Below are 21,154 nucleotides of genomic sequence, written 5' to 3' on the forward strand. Positions count from 1 at the left end.
CAGGCTGCACTGACGATAACTTTCAAATTCAGGCAGGGGCCACAAACTATATGGCCCGCGGGCCGCAAGTTTGAGACCCCTGTATTGTAGGGATCCACCCAAAATCAAAAGCACCTCATTATTTACTCACCCTTATCTGATTTTAAACCTTTATGAGGTCGTCCACTTTAATAACAGCAAATTTAAGAATATTTAATTATTAAATATTATTATTATTAATTAATAATAATATTTTTTTGATGTAGAAAAAGACTTTTTAGTGTGTAACAGAAGAGTATGCAAGCTTTGGGACAAACTGCTTCCTCATTAAGAGACTGATATGTTGCTTAGTTACATCCCCTGTCAATCATCTCGACACATCATCCACATTTCTTTCATATTTAATTACCTGCTATACTGGAAAAGAAGAAGCAGGTTAATCTGCCATCCATGCAGAGAAATCTCCTCAGGTGTTTGCATTATGCATTCAGAAGTTAATTTCCAAACACGTCTTTATATAAGCTCACGTTGCTGTTGCAGATGAAATGTAACACAGAAAATGTCATTTAAATGTTTTCTGCTTGGCTTGATATGAATTAATTTTAAACAACTTCACCAAAGCCTCTCTGCTTGATGGTTGATCTTGTGCTAGTTTGTAGTTTGTTTACACTTTTATATGAGCTTGTAGTTGTAATCGAATCCACGTTCAACACACAATGTTATGTGAACAATATTGGCTGTAGGAGCAGTGGTGGATTTAGGCATGGGCAGTATGGGCGATCGCCCAGGGCGGCATCTTGCTAGGGACGAAATGGGGAGATGATGCAAAAGATATGCGTTGACATCCAAGTCGACAAAACTAAAGTTTATATCATATGATGATGATGTTGCTTTGACTTACGCTCCATTCACACAGGGCGTCAGCTTCAACGCTTCCCATTCACTTTGAATGGGTGACGTCAGGCATTGCCGAACTGCATTGTGCATCCATCTGTGCCACTTCAGAGGCGTTGTTCCCTGCAAAAGTTGGGACTTGCTCAAATTTTTAAAAGCCAAGGGAAGTTTCAGCCAATCAGATCACTGTATGCAAATACACCAGCTCAGACACTGGCCTACTGCTGACTAATTTCATTGGCTGATGCTGCTATGACGATTGCGTCAGCCCCAATTTCAGACATGCCCTCTGTCAAGCATTGATGCTAAAGCACTGTGTGAATGGGGCGTAAGCATGGCAATGAAGCAGAAAGGAGGAATAATGAGTCAGGGAGGTAACTAAGACTTCATAACGTTAACTATCGGCCATGAGTCGGGTCTAAGACGACAGATAATTCTATAAAACATTTTTTTTTGTATTCTATAGAACTGTCATAAATAATATTCATGCAAAAGACTTAGAATATCACTCATTGTGTCTTTACATCATTTTACAGGTACATTTAGGATTGATTTCTGTTATTTATTTAGATTAATAATTATATAATAATAATAATAATAATAATAATAATAATAATAATAATAATAATAAACAAATTGTTATATTTATTAAAAATAAATAAATATATTTAAGTGTATTTGCAATTATTATTTTAGATGTATATATTTATTTAAATATTTTAAATGTATATAAAATCAACCACATAGTGTCTTTATTTTCGGGGGGATGGGGAAGGGGTATGTTTGGGGATGGTTTCGCCCAGGGTGTCATTTAAACTAGAACCGCCACTGGGTAAGAGTATGGACGGTTCTACAGTTGGAATTTCAAATCGAGACCTGGCCGTTTTACAACCCCTGGGTCACATGCAGCCTGCTGGACAAGGTCCGTGTGAAGTACTTGGTTAATTTAAATTCAACCCGCAAACAGGACTGTGCAATGTGCAGGTCTGATACAGTGAGTCAACAAAAGGGGCTGGTCACTTGCATCTTTTGCGTGCTCATATTTGTTATTTAAAATGGAAACATGTGGCTTACATGCGCAAATAGTACGTAATATGTGTTTGGGACTTGCGTTTGCCAGGTGCAGCAAATTAACAAATATCTCAAATTTACCACAAACACACCGCAAGCCATGTAACATGAACCAACCAGGCTGCTTCACACTTTGTATGAAATATGCACAGTAATAACGGTAGACTAATTACCCCAGACAAACACTTTAAGTTATCCAGACACAAGTTATGTTTCTATCCACAAATATGAAGTAACTTTATGCTCAAAACTGGAATATCGAATAAAAGACGTGTGAATAAAGCAGTGTTTCCATCCATTGAGTCAAAGAGAACTGGTGTCAAAAATCAACAGTAAAAACGGAATTTGCTGAGGTAGGAGAAGCTGTGTCAATTAATTAATGAATAACTTGCGCCTCAGAAGATAAATGCCGATACGCAATAAACACGCAGTTGTGTCTAAAGGCATGAGACGCGGAGAGTAGTTGACAGTTCTGGAGGTAATTAATACTATAACAACACTAATACTGCAATGGTTAAGATGTTTTAGAATGAGCATAAGTCATAAGAGTGCGCCCTGCCACCCTTCGAAGGAAAGTCATTTCGTCCGCTTGTATCCGAGATCTTGTCTTTTTGTTCATAACCCAAAGCTCATGACCATAGGTGAGAGTAGGATGTAGATTGACCAGTAAATCGAGAGCTTTGCCTTTCGGCTCAGCTACTTCTTTACCACAACGGATTGGTACATCGACCGCATTACTGCTGGCGCTGCACCAATCCGCCTATCAATCTCACATTCCATTCTTCCCTCACTCGTGAACAAACCCCGTGATACTTAAACTCCTCCACTAGGACTTTCTCTACAACCTGGAGATGGCAAACCACCTTTTTTCGGGTGGAGCACTGTGGCCTTGAACTTGGAGAGCTGATTCTCATCCAAGCCACGTCACACTCGGCAGCAAACCGTCCCAGTGCATGCTGAAGGTTCATGTTCGATGACATTGTCTGCGAATAACAGAGATGAAATCCTGTGGTCCCCAAACCACACCCTCTTCAGCCCAAAGCTGTGCCTTGAAATTCTGTCCATAAATATTCTAAATAGAATCGGTGACAAGGGCCGACCCTGCCGGAGTCCAACATGCACTGGAAACAAATGTGACTTATTGCTGGCTATGCGAACCAGACTCCTACTTTGTTCATACAGGGGCGAGACGGCCCTCAACAGATTGCCTCAATACAATATTGATATTATACTTACATTGAAAAACAAAATGATAATAATAATAATAAATTAATGTGCTTATTGTGTTTATTTTATATTGCAAAACACTATTCAGGTGTTAAACAGGTTTGTTTAGAAATAGGTTAGGTGCTATGGGTAAACTTCAGGATGTGTTAACGTGTAAAGGATGGGTAAACAGCGTAATCGTATGCAGGTGTTTAGGAGCAATGTGAAAACATGTATATACACAATAAGATCTGTTAAAACCACTGGTGTAAAGTAACTAATTACAAATACTCAAATTAGTGTAATTAAGTAGTTTTTCTCAGAAATTGTAATTTACTAAGTCGTTTTAAAGATGTGTACTTTTACTTTCCCTTGAGCACATTTTAGTGCAGTATCTGTGCTTTTACTCCACTACTTTCCTTTAACCTGCAGTCACTACTTTATTTTTTCTTGTCTATGGGGATTAGAAAAATTAGTTCTGTGATTTCTGTCCAATCAAATCACTCATAGAAGGTAAATCGCATCATAATGAACTACTTCAAGACATGCGCACTTTACATTGCACTGTTTGGAAGCATTCAAAATGTCCAAGAAGATGTTGAAAATCACACATTGACCCAGAGACTGTCAGATTTGAGCTCCAACTTGCCTCAACACACCTGCATGGATGTTTCTAGAAAGCCTAGTATGAGATTGATTTGCTAGCCCAGGTGCGTCTAATTGGGATTGGAACTAAACTTTGCAGGACACCGACCCTCCAGGAACGAGTATGGGCACCCCTGGTTTAGATGCATGTCACTGATGAGAAGATGATGGATATTTACTGTATGATGACCGAAATGGCCTTAAACACCCAGCAGGCACAAGACGTCAACATGCCGTCAGAGTGATATTGTACCCTAATGGCATGGAGACGCTGCATTTTGTTTGGAAATGAAAATCAGAACTCAACGTCAGCACGATGTCAATGTCCAACCTATAACCTAAATCACAACCTAAATCTAACCTAATATTAACGTCTTATGATATTGTGTGCCTGCTGGGCAATAACTAAATGCACTACAGAATGTTACGTTTACACACATCCACAAATTACATGTGAATGCATCAACTTTTAACTGTAATACTCACTACTCACTACTCATAAGGGCTACTTTTTACGCCTACTTTGAGTAATATTTACAACAGATACTTTTACTCTACTCACACTACATTTTTAGCCAATTAATAGTACTTTTACTAGAATATGCTTTTTCAGTACTCTTTCCACCACTGGTTGAAACCAATGAGTAATTAAAATGTAAGTACATAGTAGTTAAGAACACTTAATATAAAGTATCGCATCAATGGATGAACTAATGTTGCTGTGCCTCGCAGCTCAAACAAACACAGCAATGTTGAAAGTTCCAAAAAAAAAACCCGCAATGTTTACACTCTCCCGGGAAATCAGTCTATGAGAATGGCTTACTTATAGTTGTCTCTGCACATTAAACAGGAATTGAAGAAAGCACTCCAAAAATTACAGACATAAACATTGTTGAAACAGATCAGAAAATACTTCCCTGGCAGCTTTCAGAGATAAACTGTTCCAGGGCGGATTATTGATCTCCTCGACTCAAAGAAAGCACACTGTTTAAGGGAGGTTTAGCAATTGTGAGCCAAAAATGATCCAAAAGCACTTAGTATATGATTTTATTTTTTAACGCAGATTGATTTGGCTTTAAGTAAGCAATAAGCGAAGGCGTTTTGTCATCATTTACCTGTTCCGACCCCGTATTATGTTATTATGTTAGACAGGATGTCTGAGCATCTGTTTTCCACTTAACACTAATGAATGGTGATTTATACGCTGAAAAGCAACACGCAGGACATTAAAAAAGGTGGAAATGTTCAACCATGACAAATGTGGTGAATATAAACCGTCATTATGACAAAAAAGCTGCACTTTTATTCGTATTTGTTCCCACTTTTGTCGCACAGACAAATAAAACAAGATTATAAACTTGGAAATGTATGGAGAAGTAAAATTGACAAACGTGTCAGTTATGTATGATTATTGCTTCATTAAAAAAACACAAATAGAAAACATTTTATTACTAACACTAATAGAATATGCCAAGGCTTATGGCAAATGCATATCTATAAATACAATTCACTGTAGTTTCAAGCTGAAATAGCAGAAGCAACAACTTGTATTTCTTTTCACACAAATCAAGATCGAAAAGGATTTATTTTTGTTTTTACTATTGAACAAAATATAACAATTCCATTCCATGATGATATGGTTTCATTTTCCACTGTGATGATAATAACAAATAATGTACAAGGTGGGCCATTTATATAGATACACCTTAATAAAATAGGAATGGTTGGTGATATTAACGTCCTGTTTGTGGCATATTAGTGTATGTGAGGGGGTAAACTTTTCAAGATGGGTGCTGACCATGGTGGCCATTTTGAAGTCGGCTATCTTGGATCCAACTTTTGTTTTTCAATAGAAAGAGGGTCGTTTGACACATTAAACTTGTTTGGAATTTCACAAGCAAAACAATGGTGTTCTTGGTTTTAACGTAACTTTATTCTTTCATGAGTTATTTACAAGTTTCTGACCACTTATAAAATGTGTTCAATGTGCTGCCCATTGTGTTGGATTGGCAATGCAACCCTCTTCTCCCCCTCTTAACACACTGTAAGCAACACTGCAGGAGAAATGCCAGCACAGGCTTCCAGTATTCGTAGTTTCAGATGCTGCACATCTTGTATCTTTCAACAAAAGCACTATAAAACATTATCAACCAATTGTTGTCAACATTGTTGAATTGTTGCCTATCAGACATTTCACACTGGATGAGACATCATCTACTTCAGCTTAACCTCGCGAAAACGGAAATGCTTGAAGTTTCTGCCAACCCAACTGTACACCATAACTTTTCAATCCAAATGGATGGGGCAACCATTACTGCATCCAAAATGGTAAAAAGCCTTGGAGTAACGATTGATGACTAACTAAACTTCTCTGACCACATTTCTAGAACTGCTCAATCTTGCAGATTAGCACTCTATAACATCAGAAAGGTCTGACCCTTCCTATCTAAACATGCAGCTCAACTTCTTGTTCAAGCTCTTGTTCTCTCCAGACTGGATTATTGCAACTCTCTACTAGCCGGGTTTCCAGCTAACTCTATCAAACCTCTTCAGCTGCTTCAGAACGCAGCAGCACGAGTGGTCTTTAATGAACCTAAAAGAGCACATGTCACTCCGCTACTCACCCGTTTGCACTGGCTGCCAGTTGCTGCTCGCATCAAATTCAAAGCTCTGATGTTTGCTTACAAAGCGACCTCTGGCTTTGCTCCTTATCTGCTCTCACTTCTGCAGATTTATGTGCCCTCCAGAAACTTGCATTCTGTGAATGAACGTCGCCTCGTGGTTCCATCCCTAAGAAGGAAGAAATCACTTTCCCGAATGCTTGCGTTCAATCTGCCCAGTTGGTGGAATAAACTCCCTAACTGCATCAGAACGACAGAGTCACTCGCTGTCTTCAAGAAACGACTTAAAACTCAACTATTTAGTCTCTACTTCCCTTCCTAATCTGCAATTGCCTCTCTGGCTATACCACTAACTGTACTCAAAAAAAAAAAAAAAAAAACGTATATTACTAATGCTTTGCTTCTTAAACTTTACACACCTGAAACGTTCCTACAGCACTTATTCATTGTTGCTCTTATAGTTGTGTAAATTGCTTTCTTGTCCTCATTTGTGAGTCACTTTGGATAAAAGCGTCTGCTAAATGACTAAATGTAAATGTAACATTAAATGACAACCATTTGTTTAAGAAGTACATTCTATGTGTATAGTATATTCTTTCTTCTTTCTTTATTCTATTTTTTTAGCTTTTCTGTCAAGTCCTGTTGTACTTTTCAAAGGACATCCTGGGCTTTATAGTGATATGTGATTTGATTGGCTGGCATGCTGGGAACAACTTATTACACTGCATTCAATATGGCCGAAATACAAACAAGCACATTTCATGGGAAGGAGAGAGATATGTAAAATGTAGCTTTTTAAATGTTTTTTTTACTATTATTATTACACATATATTTGTTTATTAAGGTGTCAGGAACAATACATTTAGCTTTCAAAGCTGTTAGCTTGTTTGTGTTTCAAAATATCATCCTTTTTTAAAAACGTCCACTATAGTGGACAACAGGACCATCTTAATGTAATGTTGACTGCATGTTGTAGAGGCCAAAACTGAAGCAGAGAAGATTCTTTATAGGATAGTTGAGGGAGACTCTGATTTAGAGTCTGACAATTAGAGAATTAGAGACAATTAGAGAATGACAATCAGTTTTTAAATCTTGTTTATGTTAAATTTGTTTTGGATTAACATCACTTTTTTATTTTTTTGTTTTGTTTTTTGAGTTCGGCTTTCTTTCAGACTAAACTGTTTCAGGAATTTCAATACTAAAAGAGAAAAACGGCTTTTGTTTAGTTTTTGTTACATTAATATTGGATTAATATCCCTTTACAGCCAGATCCTGTACAGTTTTGTTATCTGAGTGGCGTCGTTTTGAACTAAAATGGTTCTGTAGACATGCTGTAAAATTAAAAATAAAAACAAAATGTAAAAACGCTAAATTGTAGATTTTTTTTTTTTTTTTAGCCCAAAGGATGTAGGAAATCACAGAAATAAAATAAATAAAAATAAAAAAATTCTTTGGGTCTCAGGAGGTTAAGTAATGTAAAATAACTGGCTTGTAATTATCCCAATAATTAATTTAGCAAGGAAAAATAATTATTAATAAAAGGATGAAAACACGTTATACATGTGTTTATAAGTCAAGAAAACAGCATTTGTAGCTGTGTTTTATAAACTGCTAACTAATGTCTAGTAATTTAGAGTTAATGCTTAGAAAATGACTAATTAACTGTTTTGCTACTGTTTAACAAATTATTCATAGTGTGCAGATATTATAAAGTGTCATCCAGATTGTTACTGTAGTGTTTTTACAGACACAGAATTAATCTCTCTCTTTAATAACTGCATTAGTCTGTGATCAACAGCACCATTAATAGCACCAAATCGAGGCTCGGGATAAAAATTTAAATCCATTGTCGGTTATTCCAACGCAATCTTATGTCAATTCGTAGCTTTTTGATTTAGTGGCTACTTCGAATGAATTTGTACCATCTAATTTGTACAATTTAGGATGATTTGCCCATCAACCAATGACGGTTAGGTTTAGGGGCGGGGTTGGGTGCCACGCCTCCTTTTTAAAATCGTACATTTTCATACGAATTAGCCACTAAACTGACAAAACGTAAAATACTTACGTTTCCTCTTGAGATCAGGCTGATTATTCCTTACTTATTTAGAGTATATACAGGAATCAGAGAGTGGACTTTAAAACCTTTTAAGACCTTTTTTAAGACTCTTTCCATACATTGTAAGACCTTATAACCCCTTTTTCAACCGGAAACACTGGAGAGATTTTAAATTGCAGTATATTTACTAACTATTATTGTAAGAAACTAATCCAAAACTAAAACATTATTCATATAATGAATAAAAATATATTAAATCTAGCTAATTCAGCAGGTTGGCGCCTATAGAAGTGCAGAAATAATGGTGTTGCCTTATTTACTGCAGTAAACAAAGCAGCATGATGTCAAATCTAGAAGGATTTCATTGATTTCATAAACTACACAGCATCCTGATATTCAGATTTAATTCAGGCAGATTTTAGCATACAATCATGCATTGCATAATCAAAAAAAAAAAAAGATATAAAATGTAATACTGTGCAAAATAGCATTTCAGACTTTTTAATACATTTTAAAGACCTTAAATTTCTCTACATTGATGTATCAACCTTTAATACTTTTTAAAACCTCGTGGACACCCTGTTATTTTATGCCCAACACATAGAAAGGAGGAAAAAAAGCAAGAGAAGAACATGGAAAAGTGTGCTTGTGAAATTTTTTTTGATTGTAATGAAGAACGCTGAGAGCAGCAGAGGACAGTCAATGTCACAAAGAGCCAGGCCTGAGGAGGGAGAGAAATCTTAATGACTTTCCTGACCCTTAGATGAGAAAGTCCCAGCGGCTTCAGGGAGTCTTGAAGGATTAGACTGCCCACTCCGCTAAAAAAGACAAACAACCAGTCTGTGATACTTCCATAGCAGATTATTCGATGTTTGCGGATCATACCTCCTTCTGTTCAAAAATCCTTCACAGTCATTCGCGTTCTTGTTTATACTGAATGCTCAATTCTATTAGTAAGCAGCTTACTGTAATGCACTGGCTTCATAAAAAACATCTAGAGTAAAGAAATGTACAGTTAAAGTCAGAATTATTCGCCCCCCTTTGTTTTTTTCTTTAAGTATTTCCCAAATGATGTCTAACAGAGCAAGAAAATTTTTACAGTATGTCTGATAACATTGCTTCTTCTGGAGAAAGTCTTATTTGTTTTATTTCGGCTAGAATAAAAACTGTTTTTATTTTTTTTAAAGCATTTTAAGGTAAAAATTATTATCACCTTTAAGCTAAATATTTTTGATTGTCTACAGAACAAGCCATCATTATACAATGACTTGCCTAATTACACTAACCTGCCTACTTTACCTTATTAACCTTCACTGTAAAAAATCTAATTTTACAGAAAATGTCTCTAAAAGTTTTACAGTATTTTTTTGTCATTTCAAATTATATTTAAAACTTAGTAAAATAACAAACAATCTATCTAAATTAACAGTGTGGCTTTCATTTTAGTTACTTTATCATTAAAGACAAATTACTGACATTTTTGTTTTTATACAGCGAAATTACAATATTTTTATACAGTATTTTACAGTAAATATACAGTATAACGTATATAATTACAAACAATATCTGTAAATTAACACCTTGACTGTTATTTTATGTACTATAAAATTAATGACAAATTACAGCAATTTTCCTGTTTTATACAATAAAATTGCTGTATTATTTACAGTGTTTTTTCCCTGTTTAAGTACATTTAAAATTACGTAAAATTAAAGTTACTTGCTCTTTAAAAAAAAAAAAAATCTTAGAAAAAAAAAAGGTCAAATGGCTGGCAGCTACAGCTGCCAAACAAAAACCATAAAATTACGGAAAAAAAAAAAATCTTTGAAATAAAGTGCAAAAAATAATAAATCTACAGATATTTTCATTAAAATCTTTACAGAAAAACACTGTTATTTTACAGACTTTTCCCAGATTATTACAATTAAATCTGTTCAATAAATAAAATAGATCCGCTCACATGCACCTGTTCCGAATTACACTGATTGCGCGCACGCACACACACACACAGTTGGAGGATAGTTATGAACTGATTACATGGACTTTAAAAGCAGTCTTGTTGTACTGTTACTGTGAACATTATGACGTGTTTCTCTTCTCTTGCCTTGCTTTGTTTGTTAATTGTTTACGTGGTTTGCTGCCGGGACTGACCATTTGCCTGTTATTTGACCATGACTCTGGATTCCCTGCATACATCTGTTTGCCCCTTGTTTTGATTGTTGCTTGCCTGATCATCTTTGTGTAATAAACCTGCATTTAGATCTACACTCCTTTGTCAGCGTCCCCTTCACGTTACACTTCCATTTCATTTCAGATCTCTAACTGAATCATTCCATATAAATTAAACCTCTACATGTTTTACATAAATACTATTCAATAAAATGGAATAACTGTCATTTTTAAGTTGTGAGAATTTTAATCAGTCGTATCTCATTTGTTGTTTTTTCCAGACTCTTTTGATCCAAAATAAAACTTAAATTACGACCATGAGTGTCTTGACATTTTATTAAAGGTGTTTAATCGTAATGATTTAGGGAAAATTCTTTTAAATAACATTGTTTTCTCTTGAACTTTTAGTGTAGTCACTTTATTGGTGGTGTTTGATCGTAATAATCTAGGAAAAGTCTGTAAAATAACAGTGCTTCTCTGTAAAACTCTTAGTGTGCAACTTTACTAAATGGATTTGATCGTAATAATCTTGGAAAAGTTTGTAAAATAACAGTGTTTTTCTGTAAATATTTTAATGAAAATATCTGTAGATTTATTATTTTTCGCACTTTATTTCAACAAATATTTTACCTTAATTTTATGGTTCTTGTTTGGCAGCTTGACCTTTTTTTAAAGATATTTTTACAGCCCTTAAATGTCACTTTAAGCTGTATCTAGTTTATAAAACTATTATGTTTAAAAATGTGTTGAAAAAAAATCTACTCTCCGTTAAGCATAAATAGGGGAAAAAATAAACAAGGTGGCTAATAATTTAGGGGAGGCTAATAATGCTGACTTCAACTGTATGTACAACTGTTTTGTTATGAATCCTCTAGGGAAAGGTTGGAACTAAAACGGCTAGAATCTCTAAGAGGGCATCACCACGGGTGACCAAGTTCAATACTCAGACTCTCATTTACAAGTAAACGACCTTTTTAAAGGCAAATTTATTTATAAATGGATTCTAGATGGAACTAATGGAAGCAATTTGCACTCTTTGTATTGATGAATTTAATTACCGTTGGAGCTCAAGATGTACGCAGACTAAAAACGCTAGTGATGTGATTAAAAATCACACCAAATAAAACAGAATTTCAGCTATGTTAAATAAGAGATGATGCCATGTATTTTACTGATGTGGTTGTTAATATGATATAAGTGACAGATTTTTGAAATATTATGATAGTTTTTTTTAAATGCCACTGATACGTCTGTCCTATTTATTTTTCCTCTTATTTTTTTCTTATTATATTATTTTGTATGTATTATAATTGCATTTGTTGTGAAATGACTGTCTTTATTGTTGTTGTCTTCATTTTACTATGCTAGTTACTGGCATTAATAAAAATGTAAAAAAACAGAAATAATCTATTTATACTTTATATTATGTTCATAACTGAAAATTTATAAACGTTATACAAATTTCTTAGAGATTTAAATGACTTAAATCCTACATTTATACATACAAGTGTTAGGTTGGAAGTGTTTAATTAAGTGGTAAATGTATAATGTGATTCTTTTACCTCCTGAATTTTGTTTTTTAAATAAATTAATTATTATTATTTTTATTATTATTATTATTATTATTATTATTATTATTATAACCCACGTGAAAAGAAAGTTTACTTAAGTTGTATTTTTTAGACGTAATTATCAGATTTTAATTGTACTAAGTGGATATTAAATGGGTTATTTTGGTATAACTTCAAGCTTATTAATTGTTATTTCATATATACTTAAAAAAAAAATTAAGCTATTTAAAATGTGTTGTAACATTCTTAGTTGTATTAAAATGGACAATTAAAACTAATAAAAAGTTCAATTAAAGTGTACTATTAAAAGTGTATTTTATTTAAACTACATGTAAATGATATTTGAAACACAGTATATTTTTAACCACAGTTGAAGTATACTTTAAGTTCAGATGAAGTGTAATTTAAACCCAGTATAAGAAAAATAGTAAGCTTCACATTAATGTGTTATTACTATACTTACTATACATTTGCAGAGTACTACAAGACCTACTTTATTTCAACAATAATTAACAAAATTATTCAGAAGAAACACAAATAACCGCACAGTTTTTGAATGCTTGAAAACTGACAATAACAGTGTAAAATATGTTTCATTATGTTTCAAACAATTAAAAATAACATGCATACACTTTACACACAAATTAGCACTGTTTCACAATGTTCTTATAAACATACTTAAACAAAGAATAAAATGAGTGTGATCTCAGTAAATAGATTAGAATGCATTAATAGTATGCATTTTTTTTTACCAATGCACTTGTAGTATACTTTATAATAAATACATTATAATGCAAACCAACACATATAAATTGCACTTTAAGTAAGTATGCTACTTGTGTTAATTGTGCTTTAAACATACTATCTACATTTCAAGTACATTTGTAATATACTTAAGAGCACTTCTTTTTCACCTATGTAGTAGTTATATGTATGTATTTTTATTTCATTTTTTCCATCGTCTTCATGATTTACCTTTTTACACAATGTAATCAAATAAATAAATAAATAAATAAATAAATAAATAAATAAATAAATAAATAAATAAATAAATTCAATAAATAAATAAATAAATAAAATGACCTACACTGTAAAAAAAAATGCTGTCAATTTATGTTGGGACAACATGAAGGAATTAAGTTGACTTACTATTCTTATTGCCTTAATATAGGTGGATTTAACATAAAACAATTAAGTTGTAGTCCAGGATGGGCCAGCTGGATTGAATTTCGAATGAATGAATTCCTCCTTATTTGAATTGTGCTATTTCAGCTTGCCTCAAGATTCAAATGCCTGCTTGTAACTATTCTACATCATCAAACTAATTGCCTCTAACAAGTCATTCTCTTTACTTAAAACGTATGCTCTTAAAATGCATTTCCATAACTCAACTTATGCAAGAACTTGTTCTTTGTTACTTAGGAGTTCCTGTGTATTGTCAAAATGCTGAAATATAAACTTATATTCAAGCAATCAAGTCTCTATAAAGCACCTATTGTATATAAACACTTAAAAGCAGAACTTGAAAGAAACTTAAAGAAACACTCCAACTTTTAAGAAATAGGCAATTTGTTTAGGCCTCTAGACTTGAGTTTGACCATTTTTTTATACATTCAGCCAATCTATGAATCAACAGGAGTACTTTTAGCTTAGCTTAGCATAATTCATTGAATCGGATTAGACCATTAGCATCTTGCTGAAAAGAAAAGAAAAAAAAAAGTGTTTTGATGAACTTCCTACTCAAAGCTTAACTCTTCTGTAGTTGCTTTGATAGTATGAAGCTGTTACATAGTTATGCTAATATATTATGTTAAGTTATGCTAAGCTAAGCTAATCTGAAACTGCTCCTGCCAGACCAGGACATCAGCTGAATGGATTAAAAATGATAAAACCCAACTGTTTAACTCTAGACGACTTTTAAAAAGAGACCAAAAAAAGTAGAATGTTCCTTCAAGGTTAAAGAACAAAATGCATAAGAAATTGCCAATACATGGATTGATTTCACTTCATGACCATTGATTGCACTTCTGTACAAGTGATTGACATAATCCCCCCCACTCATTTTTCCTATTTTTCCCAGTCTTTTAAGCATAAAACTTGAATTGTAATCACATCCAACATATATATATATATATATATATATATATATATATATATATATATATATATATATATATATATATATATATATATATATATATATGATTTATGTATGTACAGGTGTTCGCTGATTGTACGTATAAGCTTGTCTTATGGTGCATTTTTAATGATTACTTCAAAATACTCAAAAGATTTAGGGCAATTTTCAAGTGCCACTTAAGTTATGATGCTTTTGAAAAACAGTCTGTAACATTAATATCAGTTGTATGATCTTTGTAATGATCTACTTATCAAGTAGCTTACAGTACAATGCTTTTTGGAAAAATGCAGCCAAGGTAGTTACACCAATCAAGTGATTATTATTATTATTTTTTAACAAATGATTAAAAAAAAAAGTCAAGAATTGAGTCTCATTTTTGAAAGAGCAGCATTTTTTGAGCGAGTCAAGTAGTAGCTATATTCGCTGTAACCACAGTAGGACTGATACAAAATATTCCAGACTATCTGTAACTATCAATTATGCATTTATCTATAATCATGTGGACCACAGTGCCAAAAATGGCATCATTGTTTCATTGATCTGCTCTTTAAAAGGACATCCTTGAATTACAAGTGGCCTTGAATGACATCATTCACCGATAAAGGATTTCAGAGACCTTCCAAATGACCATGTGTGCTTCAGCAGACACCTTAGTCCAACTTAAAGCAAATCGCCAAACAAATATTATTCTATCAGAAAACTTTCAAAAGAAACTATAAAAAAGTGACACAATCAAAGCAGCAAAAGCACAAATTTCTACATGTGTGCAAAACATGTAACATATACACATCATTTAATTATTTTGCTGACCTAAAACCACGCAAAGGATATATTTCCAATGATAAAGCAAGTATTATCAATGCTGCAAAATCAGTAATACTGCTTAAAGAAATTCTACCACAACAAAAAACAGGAAAGGTCAGCAGCTCTTGAACTTTCTAAAGAAAGTAATTCATGATTTTGAACTAAAGTCTATGTTAAGAACCAGCGATTAAAAAAAAAAAATAAAAAAAAACAGTGCTCCTAAAACTTATTTTATTTTCTTTAGGTCTTTGCACTTTATAGTTTTGAGTCTCTCAGAGCATGTTTTTGTTCTTTAAGATCATTTAGGGAAAGAGGTGTTGTAAACTGTTTTTGTCAATAATAGTCCTCCAGACTCCCCTGCAAACTAATCATCAGATGAATATTACAAATGTCTATGACAAGCTGCTTAACAGCCTTCCCAGTGGTCAATGCAGCTATAGGTAAACACCGAGGATCTTGATGTAAAATCTGAATGAGAAAATCCTACAATTTTCAGTCCATGTCAGCAGTTTTGAATTCTACAGTGGGCAAAGCCATCAAATGGGGATTTGCATCTGTCAGCTTGTGTGATTTTGCAAAAAAAGTGTCCCTTGTTGTGCATGCTGTGATGCCGTGTAGCCTTTATTGGTGTTGCAGTGCCACCCTTTTGAACAGCCAATGAATTACCAAGACTGATATTACTGCTGGAATACAAAGGGGGAGGTGACAAATCCCAATATGACCAACACACAGGAACTTTTCCTCATTATTTCTTTTTTTTTCACTCAGTTTTGTATAAATTTTCTTACTGTTGTTTACAGTTGAAGTCAGAATTATAAGCCCCCCTTTATTTTATAATTTTTTTAAATACTTCCCAAATGATGTTTGACAAACCAAGGAAATTCACAGTATGTCTGATAATATTTTTTCTTCTGAAGAAAGTCTTTTTAGGTTTATTTCGGCTAGAATAAAAGCAGTTTTTAATTTTTTAAACACCATTTTAAGGACAAAATTATTAGCAGCTTTAAGCTATATATTTTTCTGATAGTCTACAAAACAAACCATCGATATACAACCAATAAAAACAACTCTCCATTAAACAGAAATTGGGAAAAAAAAATAAACAGGGGGCTAATATTTCTGACTTCAACTGCATATACAAATTGTATACAAAGTATTATTTGTGTTTGTACTATAAAGACAAGATTATTAAATCACGAGGAACATGTAAACTAATACATGGAGGTAAATCTTCATGATTACCTGCACAGTAGTAGTTATTTTAAAATAAGTGACCAGTAATAGTTCCAGTGCTGTGAAATAGTAAACATTACCATCTCTTGATGTGACCTGGGCCACAATCAAGTTAAACTTGCTTAACCAAACAGCGCAAAAGTCGCAAAGTTGAATTCTTACCACTTGACGCGATCTGTATGAACAGTCGAGCGTCCGAAGCTCTGATGGCAGCAGAGTATTTGTCCTCTTTCCCCGGGACCTGCACTTTCCGCTCGGGCATAAGTCGGACCCTGAGCCGTCCTCCCTCCGCCCCCAGCCACCACTCCAAAATCCGCGTTAGGTCCATTTCCAGGAACACCACCGGCGCGTCCTCGTACACATGCAGCCCTCCGCATCCCGTTTTAACCATCTCTTCTCCAACCTCCACCACAACTTGATTAGACTTTCGACTGGCGCTGGTCAACCCCAAATTCAAAACTTTCGGCACGGGCCGCTTCTGTCGATACGGGAGCTGTCCAGTGCTGGATCTGTTGACGTTCATCGCGGCCAACTTTGCATCGAGCAAACCGGCGATGGTTTTTTGCAGCGGCACGCAGCGCATGAGCAAGTTCGCGCGCACCGTGTAACATCCATTAAACGACAGACAGTCTCCGTTGAGCGGTCGTTTGATAAACAGAGCCAAGTAGTAGCGTAGCAGCGACGGGACGGCGAAATCCACCGAGAGCGTCTTCCGTTTGATCCGAGATGTGGAGGTCTGGTTGGAGTCCTTTCTGTCGGTGCCGTTGATGAACGCGGACGTGGGAAAAGTAGTGAGCGCGTCCGCGGTTCTCTGAGAAGCGCACTGCAGCTCGGGTAGAAATGCCGCAGACCAAAGGAAAAAGTAGAGTATCCGCGCGATCATGATTTAGGCTGAAATTATCCTGTTTTCGGTTGGTTCCGCGTCTCTCGCTGTCTCCAAAAGGGGTGCTGAATCAGGAAACAAATGGGGAGCTATTCGTCTCTACATGTCTTCTCCTTATGCATTAAGACGTGTTTGCTTTCATCAAAGCTCACGAGGTTGCACATAAATCCCCGCATATTAAAGAAGAGTCATCCACAAAATATTTCCTCGCTAGGCTCATTAAATCGCTCAAAAAGGATTCGCCTCTTGTGGAGCTTCTTGGTATGCCTAACAAGTTCTCCAGGGCTGCTCAAAGGCTCCTTGTATCTGCATGCAATACCTCAGAGTCGTTCTGTCAGCAGAGCTCCGGTATCCTCTTATTAAATATCTTCAGTGGTCGTTTAATTACAGATCCTTACGCGTTTTGCATGTCCACTTTTCGGCAAGCCAACATATTTACACGACAAACATGCGTGCGCTCAAATCAAATATAATCCATTGCTCGTCGTATTTCTGCCGATCATAAAGAGAAGTTTCTTTTATTACACGGTGCCTAAGAATACTTTTGGATTTTCTGGACGTGGCCTGTCTAAATCCAGCGGGTCTTACCTGCGCAGCCAGTCAAAACGAGGGAGCCTTTTCAGCGCGAGCTGCTCATTTGAGGCTGCTACTGCCGCGTGTGCGCGAGCCACTGTGCGCGTGCCACCACGGCGCTTTTTTTTTTTTTTTGGGGTTGTGAAACTCACTTCTGCGTCTCTTGTGACGTCACCAGCATCAGGTCGTTATACGTGAATATAAGGGACACGTTTAGAGCCCCTCAAAACTACCGAGATTGGAATCGACGGTCCTCACGGAGCTCTCAACTCATTGGAATGACCGAAATGACACCTCCGTATGGCGGCATTGCGCCGTAATTAGTTTTTAATGAATATCTGTGTATGACGAGCATCACCTCCCAATAATTTAACTACTCAGAGAATCATTTACAGCCTCTCTAATTATTGCATTCACGTCATGGAGAGATTGCATCGAGCGCGCATAAATGCGTCAAAACGCAGACGCACTTTTTATTATTTCAAAGGGTTAAAACTGAATAATAAATTAAGCTTAATTACACTGCTAGAATAAAAATATATTAACTTTCATGACTGGAGGAACATTTAAACCACAGCCCTGTAAAAAAGCCAGAACTGTCCATAAATTGAAGTCTAACAGAAGAGTAAAACAAATCACTTTTACGAGTCTTAGACGTGAGATTTCGTCAGCCTTTTTTAAGAAAGGAATGATGGAATTAATTCATATGAGTTCTTGTTCATAAAAAAATAAAACATATATATATATATATATATATATATATATATATATATATATATATATATATATATATATATATATATATATAATAAAAAAAACATTGTACAAATAGCCTCCAAGATATTGGATATTTAAAAATGTTGTGATGAAGCTAATTTAAAGATGTAGTTCGCCCAAAAAGAAAGGAAAATAACTTAAATATCACAATCTCTACTTGTTTCACAGCTGTTTGAATTTCTTCTGATGAACACAACATAAGATATTTAGTAAAATCCTGGAAATGGGTGTCCACAATATTTCTTTTTCCTGCTAAGAATGCTTTCCAACATTTTCAAAACTTTTGTCACCTTGGAATTATAAGGTTCTATCTGCGTGTTTGAATGTTTGGAGATTTTGAGCTTCAAAGTTTTTACATTCCATAGCAAACAGTGTATATATATATATATATATATATATATATATATATATATATATATATATATATATATATACATATATATATATATATATATATATATATATATATATATATATATATATATATATATATATTATAAGTCTTAAAATGTAAACAACTTATAAAAAACATCCCATAATGTAAATAGGTTGTCATTTAATAAGAATATGTCAATAACTCAATTTTGCCAAAAAATGTCAGATAGAACCTTATAATTCTAAGGTGACAAATTGTCTTTTTTGTTCAACAGAAGAAAAAAACGCAATAAATGTTTGGAACCTAAGAGTAGAAATAGTGAGTGCATTTTAATTTTGATGTGAAATTTTTTTTAACCATCCAATTATTTTGAATACAACCAACTTTTGTCTTTAGTCTTTCACATCATTGCAATTCAGTTTCTTACTGTGCACAGGAACAACTGATCATTTAGGTATCATACTTTGCAATTAGGTCTGTCGACTACTCAAGAAAGATTAAATCCTTGTGAAGTGCCTACTGGTTTTCTTTTTTCTCCGCTAGATGGGAGTATGGCGCATTTATTGGTCTGATCAGTGCCATCGTGACAAGCTCATTAATGCTCACATAGCACAGGGATTTTAACGACCTGCCGTTCGGGTGTTATCATTCCCGGAAATAGAGTGACTAATTGCTCGCTGTATTCTAATTGTTGTGGTATGAATGACACAATCCGTTTAATGGTAAGGTTGTTTAATTGAGACAAGGTTACTCTGAAGCACTGCATCGCTGAGATCAGATTTGACGTCTACTGTTGAGACTTACTAGGAGAAGCGTTATGTAAGCCAATGAATCAAAAAGTATGCAATATATATGGCATGATTCAGAAAAAAAATTGTACAGTCTTGGTTTTAATGCAGTTTTGGAGGAAAGTAACCGAGTATAATCAACCCTGAAGGGAGTTTTGAAAGTCAGTTGTTATTTGTGAATGATTTATTATTTTGATCTGATATTTCCAATGAATCAGTTATTATTATTATTATTATTATTATTATTATTATTATTATTAAATCAAGTATTTTCAATTAGTATATTGATTATTCCTTTCTATAAATAATTGCACATCTGAAATATTGTCATTATACAGAATGACTAATTGTTGATTCTGAAAGTTTGAACAAAAATAGTTCAAGCTTTGAATACTTTGATACACATTACACACAATACATATAAACAGCATTTCATATATGTGTATATATATATATATGTGAACCTGTCATCTGTGAAGAGCACAGGGCGCCAGTGGCGATCTGCCAATCTTGGTGTTCTCTGGCAAATGCCCAACGTCCTGCATGATGTTGGGCTTTAAGCACAACCAGGGCTTATTTTGTGCCGAACATGCCAGATCCAGATCCGGCACCTCTGAAATCGGATCTGGCACCTCATTTTACTGATCCCCCTCCTCAACCGCCCTCTGTTGCACTTTCACTTTCTTCTGCGACTCCCCAACCCTCTTTACTTTCATCCGCGACATCCAACCCGGGCTCATTGTGGAAACGTAGCCCCGCGGACGTTTCTGCGGACCGCGATTTACGTCCCGGGAGGTACGTATTTGAGCGTTTTTTGTTTTCGCGGATCCGCGAGAGGCCGCTGTGCCCGTTTTTTCGCGTCTCGGGAGCGCGCGCCGTCTCGCACGAAAAGCCGCTGGATCGGCCGACTCGGCCGCCCTCCTCTTCCTCCTCCTCCTCCTTTCCTAAACCCGAGCGACGGTTCGCAAAAGCCGTCCAGAAAAAAAAAAAAAAGCAAAAGCCCTCGTCTTAGATTTCGACCACGTTTTCGGATCCCACCGCGTTCTCGCCCTTATTTTTCGGATTCCGTTTTTCGTCTTACCTGATTTCCGGAACCTGCTGTTCCCCGGACTCGATCCCGGTCGTCGTCCACCGCGGCCGGCTCCTCCTCCGGGGCCTCCGCTCCGCCGACGCAACGCTGTGAGCTAAGCGGACAAACTGATTGCATTGGGAAAGCCCTCCACTCGGAGGCGAGCCGTCGGCCGGCGAGCGCGAAGAGGAGGGGCGGAGTGGCGCCACACCACCCCGCAGCGTTCGTTCGAAAAAAACTAAACGCGGCCTTTACGTACCTCCGGCCACGTAAATCGCGGTCTCCAGAAACGTCCG

At 35.4% G+C, this 21,154-nt stretch overlaps 1 protein-coding gene and 1 long non-coding RNA gene across 3 annotated transcripts in view; one reads left to right on the forward strand and one right to left on the reverse strand.

Moving 5' to 3' along the window:
* The window catches only part of alk (ALK receptor tyrosine kinase), an 859,538-nt gene extending 841,261 nt beyond the window's left edge, over nt 1-18,277 (reverse strand). Inside the window, exons 1-2 of one of the 2 annotated variants that reach the window (XM_087289256.1) lie at nt 17,864-17,937; nt 16,555-17,767 (exon numbers count right to left, since the gene is read on the reverse strand). In XM_087289256.1, the coding sequence (XP_087145382.1) occupies nt 16,555-17,275 (721 nt within the window). In that variant the 5' untranslated portion in view covers nt 17,276-17,767; nt 17,864-17,937. 2 annotated transcript variants of the gene reach the window in all.
* Nucleotides 1-21,154, forward strand: part of LOC141378383 (uncharacterized) — a 228,291-nt gene that overhangs the window by 190,776 nt on the left and 16,361 nt on the right. The gene's annotated exons all lie outside the window — the stretch shown is intronic.

This window comes from Danio rerio, chromosome 17 (assembly GCF_052040795.2).
Source record: "Danio rerio strain M-AB ecotype USA chromosome 17, GRCz13ab, whole genome shotgun sequence".
In the NCBI taxonomy this organism is placed as follows: domain Eukaryota; kingdom Metazoa; phylum Chordata; class Actinopteri; order Cypriniformes; family Danionidae; genus Danio; species Danio rerio.